At 45.6% G+C, this 10,188-nt stretch overlaps 1 protein-coding gene across 2 annotated transcripts in view; it reads left to right on the top strand.

Moving 5' to 3' along the window:
* The window catches only part of LOC138638473 (vertebrate ancient opsin-like), a 288,294-nt gene continuing 278,106 nt past the window's right edge, over nucleotides 1–10,188 (top strand). Inside the window, exon 1 of one of the 2 annotated variants that reach the window (XM_069727804.1) lies at nucleotides 1–530. In XM_069727804.1, coding sequence (XP_069583905.1) covers nucleotides 173–530 — 358 coding nt within the window. In that variant the 5' untranslated portion in view covers nucleotides 1–172. The remainder of the gene's footprint in view (nucleotides 531–10,188) is intronic. The other variant, XM_069727805.1, reaches the window with a different exon arrangement.

The raw sequence follows: 10,188 nt of genomic DNA, 5'->3' as shown, positions 1-10,188 counted from the left end.
ATGGCCACATGGTGGAGCCTTGCAGGCACTGTGCACTCTTAACACAGATGCCTTTAACCCCTTAGAGCCCAAAATTCTTAAAAAAAAAAAAAATCCCACAGGAAAAAAAAAAGTAGACTATATATGAGAGGCTGGAGTTTGTGTTGCACTGTATGCTACTGCCACAATATACATGGCTTACCAGAGTTTCAGTCCCAGCTGTAGTAACAGCAGCAGTGTTACCTGCAGAATCAACCATCACTATGGAACAGACCAGGCAAACTTGTCCCCAACCGGCCACCTGCTGGTAGCTGTGTCCCTTGGAATCATTGGAAGTTTGGGCTTCTTCAATAACTTGCTGGTACTTGTCCTCTTCTGCCAATACAAGGTCCTGCGTTCACCCATTAATCTGCTCTTGATGAACATTTCCCTGAGTGACTTGATGGTCTGCATCCTGGGCACTCCATTCAGCTTCGCAGCAAGTACGCAGGGACGCTGGCTCATTGGTAAGGCTGGCTGCATTTGGTATGGATTTATCAATACACTTTTTGGTGAGTCTCATTTTTTTATTAATCTTTGTAGAATAATTATGCCGTGCTTTGCTGAGCTGTTGATTTTTCTTCTGTAGCTCGAGGCAAAAGCGCAATGTGCTCAGCAGTTTGAAATCTAAAATGTCAGAGCTATATCTGTCCATGAAACTGACAAGTTTATTAAATGGATAATCTAGTTTCTTTCTATTTGCCATAAATCGAACCTGTTTTATGCATCTTCTGACACTTCCCCGAATCACGAGCACGCTCGGCAATGAGTTCTTCAAGAGTTTCTCTAAGTTTTGCCTGCTATGCGTACAATGCACTAAAAACATAAGTAAAAACTTGCAAATATAGCAGGATAAAATCTAAAAGAAAAGATGAACCAAATTCAGACTATTAGCTGGTAAATAAATGTTTGGATTTGACGTTTTCCCAATTTTTTATCAACATCTTGTATCCTCAGGGCTCAGACATCTGTGATTTTTTTCCTACAAGAAGTGTCTTTTATTAGTGTCATCAGATTTTCAACAGAGATTGGTCGCAGGTTCATTATTTTATTTTGTCTGATGAGAAAAAAAGCAAAGTGTCTTCGCCTTCTCCTATCAATCCATGAACAACGGACAGCACTCGGAGGGCATTCGAGTAATGTCCGATTTTTTTTTTTTTTTTCACAGTCCCATAGACTTTGATTCCCGAGTTTGAACCGACCCTCGGATTAATATAGGACATGATACAGAAATTTTGCACTGACCTCTCGGTCCCCAAAAATCATGGGCATGTGAACAAACCCGACTTTCATAAGCACGATTGCTATCTGTGAAAACCACATATAGAACTGATACTCAAAAAACTGACTTGTAAATGAGCCCTAAGGGTATGTGCACACGTTGCGGATTTGCCTGTGGAATTTTCTGTGTGGATTCTGCATCTCTTGGCAGAAAACGCAGGTCAAACTCTGCACGTTCTTATGCGAATTTTGTGCGTTTTTCCTGTGGATTTGCTGCGAATTTCATGCGTTTTTACTCCTGCGTTTTCCTATAATGGAATGGGTGCAGAAACACACATAGAATTGACATGGTCCTTTTTTAATCCGCTGCAGATTCCATGCGGAATTTTCCGCACCATTAGCACAGCATTTTTATTTTCCCATTGATTTACATTGTACTGTAAGTCACATGCGGTTCTGCAGTGTTTCTGCACAGAAATAAAGCTCCGGATCTGCAGTAAATCTGCAACGTGTGCACATAGCCTAAGTCTACGTTCTGCTGCATTTTACATTGCCAGCAAAGTGTATGATTATTTTAAGAAATCTCAGCACATGATGCAAAGTATGTCTGCAGCAGGTATCAATGCACTGCCGGTTTCCATTGGAACCTCCGCTGTAGAAGTCCGGAGCAGATCTGTTCCATTGGATTATTACCTCAAGGGTCACACACATAGCAGAGTCTGACTGACATATTGCTTACAGACTAGTGATGAGCGAACTTGCTCTGACGTGTTATCTGAGCATGCTCTGGGGTTATTCGAGTATCTTGATCATACTCGTATAATATATTCGAGTCCCTGCAGCTCCATGTTTTGGGGCTGTTAGGCAATCCCCGCATGTGTTATGGATGTCTAACAAACAGGTAATCCCCGCATGTGTTACGGCCAGGGTTGGGTTGGACTGGTGTGTCTAGGGCCCACAGGGGAAATTGACCCTAGGGGCCCACCCTACAGCTATATGCAAATATCTGTAAGCCGTTATCTCCGTTATAGTGGAGTATTGACTGTAAACCACAGGAGGCACCTGCACATCTACTGTGCTCCCCCATAACTGGGACGTACAATTACTGTAGTTTACATTAAAGGGGTTATTTTGTTAAAACAAGTTATCACCGATCCATGGGCTGTACAGGATAGGTGATCACTTAGGTCCGACAATTAGAAAGTACACCGATCGGAAGAATGAGGAAGTTTTATCCCTAACAGGACACATCCCCAATTTAAAATGGAGCAGCAGGTGGAATATCTGACCGCAGCTCCATTCATTCTCTTTGGGGATTACAGAAAGAACAAGTGCAGCCACTGAGGGAATGAATGGATCTGTGGTCAAGTTAGACGTGCCGCTCCAGTCTAATGAGGATAAAAGTTTCACATTCTGCCTATTGGGTCGAAGCAGTCAGACCCCCACCAATCAATGTTATCACTAATCCTGTGGAGAGGTGATTGCTTTGTTTCCGCATGAGAACCCCTGTAAGTGCATGTCTGTCGCTGTGTACCAAATAATTTATCTGTAATGGAAATAAAGAATCTTCCAATTAATATCAGAGGGAACAAATGACCGCCATACACAACACAATCCATTATACCAAGACCAATAATACCACATACAGGGAAGAAATACCACCACACCTTGACCAGACCACATAGTAACCGAATAATACCACATACAAGGAGAAATACCGCCACACCATAGCTAAACTACATATTCTAGACTACATATTCTACAACATAGTGACCGAATAATACCACAAATAATCTCGTCCAGCCTGGCCCCCTTTCTTTTATAATATGCCCCAGCCTGGCCCCCTATCTCCCTTGTCTAGACTGGCCCCAATATCTGCAGCCTGGACCCCAGATATCCATTCTGCCCCCCCAGCTCTCCATACTGGCCTCCATATGTCCCTTGTCCTGCTCCCCATATATCTATCCTGGTCTCCCATATTATCATCCTGGATCCCCCATATATCCAACCTGGTCCCTTGTCCTGGCTTCCATGTACCCATTCTGGCCCCCTGATACCCCCATATATCCATCCTGGTCCCTTGTGCTGCTCCCCTCCATATATCCATCCTGGTCCAGTGTGCTGCTCCTCCTCCATATATCCATCCTGGCCCCTTTTTCTGCGCCCCCTATATATCCATCCTGGTCCCTTCTGCTGCTCCACCCCCCATATAAATAATAATAATAATAATTTTTATTTATATAGCTCCAACATATTCCGCAGCGCTTTACAAATTATAGAGGGGACTTGTACAGACAATAGACATTACAGCATAACAGAAATACAGTTCAAAACAGATACCAGGAGGAATGAGGGCCCTGCTGGCAAGCTTACAAACTATGAGGAAAAGGGGAGACACGAGAGGTGGATGGTAACAATTGCTATAGTTATTCGGACCGGCCATAGTGTAAGGCTCAGGTGTTCATGTAAAGCTGCATGAACCAGTTAACTGCCTAAGTATGTAGCAGTACAGACACAGAGGGCTATTGACTGCATAAAGTGTATGAGAACATAATGCGTGGAACCTGATTGTTTTTTGTTTTTTTTTAAATAGGCCATAGGGATCGTTAGGTTAATGCATTGAGGCGGTAGGCCAGTCTGAACAAATGAGTTTTTAGGGTACGCTTAAAACTGTGGGGATTGGGGATTAATCGTATTAACCTAGGTAGTGCATTCCAAAGAATCGGCGCAGCACGTGTAAAGTCTTGGAGACGGGAGTGGGAGGTTCTGATTATTGAGGATGCTAACCTGAGGTCATTAGCGGAGCGGAGGGCACGGGTAGGGTGGTAGACTGAGACCAGAGAGGAGATGTAGGGTGGTGCTGAGCCATGGAGTGCTTTGTGGATGAGGGTAGTAACCGAATAATACCACATACAAGGAGAAATACCGCCACACCATAGCTAAACTACATATTCTAGACTACATATTCTATAACATAGTGACCGAATAATACCACGAATAATCTCGTCCAGCCTGGCCCCCTTTCTTTTATAATATGCCCCAGCCTGGCCCCCTTTCTCCCTTGTCTAGACTGGCCCCAATATCTGCAGCCTGGACCCCAGATATCCATTCTGCCCCCCCAGCTCTCCATACTGGCCTCCATATGTCCCTTGTCCTGCTCCCCATATATCTATCCTGGTCTCCCATATAATCATCCTGGATCCCCCATATATCCAACCTGGTCCCTTGTCCTGGCTTCCATGTACCCATTCTGGCCCCCTGATACCCCCATATAACATCCTGGCCCCTTGTGCTGCGCAACCCCAATTATCCACAACAACTCACTAAGTTGAGTGGGCACCATCCAACTTGTATTAATGTAAGGGGATCACCATATGCATACCAAAACAAGTACTAATAGACAGACAACAGTGTATGCATAGAAATTGGGATCACCACAGGAATAATTTCAAAGTATCAAAAAATCTTTATTTGTGAGCTGTACACAGAACATAACTAAAAACACTTAAAAGCCCATAACGTGAATTAGGGTGACGGGTCCACAACAATATTAGGTTAAATACCAACAAGAATTGCACATAACACAGCTATTTCTAATACTCAAGTCATAATATAACACAGATCACACCTGACCATGAATGACCTGAAATATGCATATAGACGCACAAAGTGTGCTGTTACTAAATGAGTACCACCAGGTCGGTAAGTGCATGACAAATACTATGTCCTATGATAATATCAACAAGCTATCCCCAAAGGGGGAGCAGCAGAATCTCTGCGCCCACACAGCTATCAGGATTCTATGGGCCTGCCGTTCTATGACCACTGAGTACGCTGATTACACTAGGTAGGGTAAGAGCCTCCCTGGGATCAGGAGGATAGTATGTAGGAGGATTATCAAAAGCATGTTCATTCTGCTGCTCCCCTTGAGTATTAGAAATAGCTGTGTTATGTGCAATTCTTGTTGGTATTTAACCTAATATTGTTGTGGACCCGTCACCCTAATTCACGTTATGGGCTTTTATTCCTGTGGTGATCCCAATTTCTATGCATACACTGTTGTCTGTCTATTGCCACCCCAATTATCCTTCCTGGCCCCTTGTGCTGCTACACCACCATGTATTCGTCCTGGTCCCTTGTGCTGCTCTCCCCCATATATCCATCCTGGCCTCTTGTGCTGTTCCCCCCCAATATATCCATCCTGGTCCCTTATGCTGCACCCCCCATATATCCATCTTGGTCCCTTGTGCTGTTCCCCCCATATATCCATCCTGGCACCCTGTGCTGTTCCCCCTATATATCCATCCTGGCACCCTGTGCTGTTCCCCCCTCATATATCCATCCTGGTCCCTTGTCCTGGCCGCATGGACAGAAGAAAAAAAAAGATTCCTCTTACCTGCCTGCTCTCCTGCCGCTGACCTAGCAAAGGCAGACGGCTGACTTGTGTGCGCCCGTCGCATGCGGCGCATGACACTGATGTATGCTGGTGACGACAGGTGCACACTAGCCCATGTTGACTGGGATATGCCCTGCGGTGGTTCTGTTAATGAGCGCAACGTGCACGCTCCCCTGCACATACTCTGCCTTTGCTTGTAAAGGGCCTGCACCCCTAAAAACCAGACTTTTTTTCTTCTCTTCCCTCCTTCTACCCATCGCCATCTGCCTGATGCATTTCAAGGGCCCACTGGCAATTTCCCTGATACCCTGCCAGGCCAGTCTGACCCTGGTTATGGCTGTCTAACAAACAGGCAATCCCCGCATGTGTTGCGGCTGTCTAACAAACAGGCAATCCCCGCATGTGTTGCGGCTGTCTAACAAACAGGCAATCCCTGCATGTGTTATGGCTGTCTATCAAACAGGCAATCTCCACATGTGCTGCAGCTGTCTAACATATTATCCAAGCACCACCATGATACTTGGATTACACCACAGCATACTCCGATAACACATTTGCTTGTGAGGGGAGCCAGGGCCGTAGTTGTGGCAGACATATATTTCTCAATCACGCCCTGGTCTCCCGCCACATGAAACAATGTCTCTTGTCAGCAAACCTGATTCTCCATTCTCCAAACCATCAGGGTCACCTCTGGTCTGTTGCAGGCTCATCCACAAAGATTTCAGACATATAGAGACAGAGTTCAGTTCCAACTTTAAACTGGTAACTAGTGTTGAGCATTCCGATACCGCAAGTATCGGGTATCGGCCGATACTTGCGGTATCGGAATTCCGATACCGAGATCCGATACTTTTGTGGTATCGGGTATCGGTATCGGATACATAGAGATGTGTAAAATAAAGAATTAAAATAAAAAATATTGATATATTTACCTCTCCGGCGGCCCCTGGACTCAGCGCGGGTAACCGGCAGGCTTCGTTGTTCAAAATCAGAGCTTTTAGGACCTGAGAATCACGTCCCGGCTTCTGATTGGTCGCGGGCCGCCCATGTGACCGCCACGCGACCAATCACAAGCCGCGACGTCACCGCAAGCTATTAACGCGCTCATTTTTAAAAATGAGTGCGTTAATGGCTTTCAAAGACGTAGCGGCTTGTGATTGGTCGCGTGGCCGCGACCAATCACAAGCCGCTACGTCACCGCAAGCTATTAACGCGCTCATCTTTAAAAATGAGCGCGTTAATGGCTTTCAAAGACGTAGCGGCTTGTGATTGGTCGCGGCCACGCGACCAATCACAAGCCGCGACGTCACCGCAAGCTATTAACGCGCTCATTTTTAAAAATGAGCGCGGTAATGACTTTCAAAGACGTAGCGGCTTGTGATTGGTCGCGGCCACGCGACCAATCACAAGCCGCTACGTCTTTGAAAGTCATTAACGCGCTCATTTTTAAAAATGAGCGCGTTAATAGCTTGCGGTGACGTCGCGGCTTGTGATTGGTCGCGTGGCGGTAACATGGGCGGCCCGCGACCAATCAGAAGCCGGGACGTGATTCTCAGGTCCTAAAAGCGCTGATTTTGAACAACGAAGCCTGCCGGTTACCCGCGCTGAGTTCAGGGGCCGCCGGAGAGGTAAATATATCAATATTTTTTATTTTAATTCTTTATTTTACACATCCCTATGGATCCCAGGGCCTGAAGGAGAGTTTCCTCTCCTTCAGACCCTGGGAACCATGAGAATACCTTCCGATACTTGATGTCCCATTGACTTGTATTGGTATCGGATATCGGTATCGCCGATATCCGATATTTTTCGGGTATCGGCCGTTACTATCCGATACCGATACTTTCAAGTATCGGACGGTATCGCTCAAAACACTACTGGTAACTTTACTGGTTTCTTTTCTCAAAACCTCAAAATACATTGCAGCATCAACATAGGGTTCCACACAGTTCACAGTGGTACAAAAGAGTGCATATTTATAATACTCCCACAAATATTGGTGGGAGTATTATAAATATGCACTCTTTTGTACCACCCATTGCTTGAGAAAGGCTCAGTCTGAGCCGAAACGTCGCCCTGAACAGTGGGTTGATTAAATCCTGCAAGGTTAAATACTGAAAATATGGAGTGCTGCCTCGTCTTTGCTTTATATTGAATCATTTGGATACATGGACTGTTATCCTGGGGCCCTGCACCTGAAGATAAGTTGACATTGTGCTGTTCCCTTTTTTTTGTATAATGTTAAAGATAGGTATGCAGGCCGCATGCAGAGGTAGGCGGAGCTTCACGGAGGAAGTCCACAGCTCCTTAAAACTCTAGTGTGAAACTAGCCAAATACAGACCCCTAGGCAGTCAATAATAATAATCTTTATTTTTATATAGCGCTAACATATTCCGCAGCGCTTCACAGTTTTGCACACACTATCATCACTGTCCCCGATGGGGCTCACAATCTAGAATCCCTATCAGTATGTCTTTGGAATGTGGGAGGAAACCGGAATGCCCGGAGGAAACCCACGCAAACTCTTTGCAGATGTTGTTCTGGGTGGGATTAGAACCCAGGACCCCAGCGCTGCAGTGCTAACCACTACGCCACCATGCTGCCCCAATAATGTTTCTTTGTGATGGAGATATTCTAGGGAATTCTATGTGATACGACTTTTATCCATGAAGCAATTTAGAGGTGCAGTATAAGCCTGACACAGTGGTTCAACATGAGACCATAACAGGTAATAAGACCGTATTACATAGAAATACATTAATGAGATTTTTTAAAAATAATGACAAAACGATGTTTCCTGTGTTTGCAGAAATTTATGCTAGAAAATTTTTGAAATATTTCGAAAGATAGAGAAGCATCAGTAAGGGACTAATATAACTACAAAGACACCTTCCTACAGCTTCCGGCACAGTACCGGATGGATGTGTAAATTTGACAGGAGCACAGTATGGCATTGTCAGAATGTGTCACTGGTAATCAGAAGAGTGTGTGAGTAGGCAGTGATGTGACATCCACTTAGCTGCGTAGACACCAATGGTAGATCTGTAGTTTTAGCTGACAGTTTATAAACTTATAAGGCCTTAGACCCAGTTCCTACAAATTAGTTTATTAAAGGGGTTGTCCATTTAATCAACCCAGGACCCAAACTAAAGGTACCGTCACAGGGCCACGCTTAGTAACCCGATGTTTACCCTGATTACCAGTGTAAATGTAAAATAAAACAAACACTACATACTTACATTCCGGTGTCTGTCCCCCGGCGCTCTGCTTCCCTGCACTGTGTAAGCGCCAGCCGTAAAGCAGAGCGGTGACGTCACCGCTGTGCTTTACGGCCAGCTGGTGCTCAGTCAGTGCAGGGAAGCAGAACGCCGGGGGACAGACACCGGAATGTAAGTATGTAGTGTTTTTTTTTTTTTTAACATTTACACTGGTAACCAGGGTAAACATCGGGTTACTAAGCGCGGCCCTGCGCTTAGTAACCCGATGTTTACCCTGGTTATCAGTGAAGACATTGCTGAATCGGCGTCACACACGCCGATTCAGCGATGTCTGCGGGAGATCCAGCGACGAAATAAAGTTCTGGCCTTTCTGCTCCGACCAACGATGGCACAGCAGGATCCAGATCGCTGCTGCGTGTCAAACACAACGATATCGCTATCCAGGACGCTGCAACGTCACGGATCGCTAGCGATATCGTTGTTAAGTTGTTCAGTGTGAAGGTACCTTCAAATGACAGTGGACACTCATCTACTGCAGCGGTGCTGTTCCAGCATTGTTGACACTGCTATTCACAGGGGTAAGGTGATATTGTTGTGCCACCTGCTGCAGCCAATCATGTCAGTGTCTCCAGTACATGTGTTGACAGTTTTCACACATACCGGAGACACTGACACATGTAGACCCATTCAAATGAATGGGTCTGTGCACATATCTGTGTTTTTTCATGGACCATGTGTCCGAGTGACCCACACGTCGACATGTCCGTTTTTTGCAGCTGCATCCAAGTCAATGGGTCCATGTAAAGACGTACTGCACATGGATGCCGTTTGTATGCCGCATCAGTACTACATGGACGGCCGAAGAAGAAGCGCTACGCTAAGCGCTGTTTTTCCCGGTGGCGGGTGCTGAAGGCGCTCTCATCATTCTCACATGCTCTGCCGGCGATCGGCGATAACAGGAGCATGATGAGAGTTATATTAAAGTCAGAACAATGACAGCAGGAGGGGGCTTTTGGGACTATTACTCCCATCATCCAACACTTGCTGCCGCTGATAACTTTGACAGCAGGAGCGGATGATCGGGGTATACCTCAGCTGCCGCTGGCGATATAACTAATAAATGAATGAAAAACTGGGCGTGGGTTTCCCCTATTTTCTTTAACCAGCCAGGCAAAACTCACAGCTGGGAGCTGCAACCCTCATCTCACCTTCAGCAAGGTTGGTTATCAAGAATAGAGGGGTCCCCGTGTTTTTCAAAATGATTTTAAAAAATAATTTTAAAAACGGCGTGGGGTCCCCCCCATTTTTGACAAATTCTTACGGTGATCTGCTGT

Source organism: Ranitomeya imitator, chromosome 5, assembly GCF_032444005.1.
Source record: "Ranitomeya imitator isolate aRanImi1 chromosome 5, aRanImi1.pri, whole genome shotgun sequence".
NCBI classification, from domain to species: domain Eukaryota; kingdom Metazoa; phylum Chordata; class Amphibia; order Anura; family Dendrobatidae; genus Ranitomeya; species Ranitomeya imitator.
Note: the sequence above shows the minus strand (reverse complement) of the source record. Positions and strands in the feature narration are given on the sequence as shown.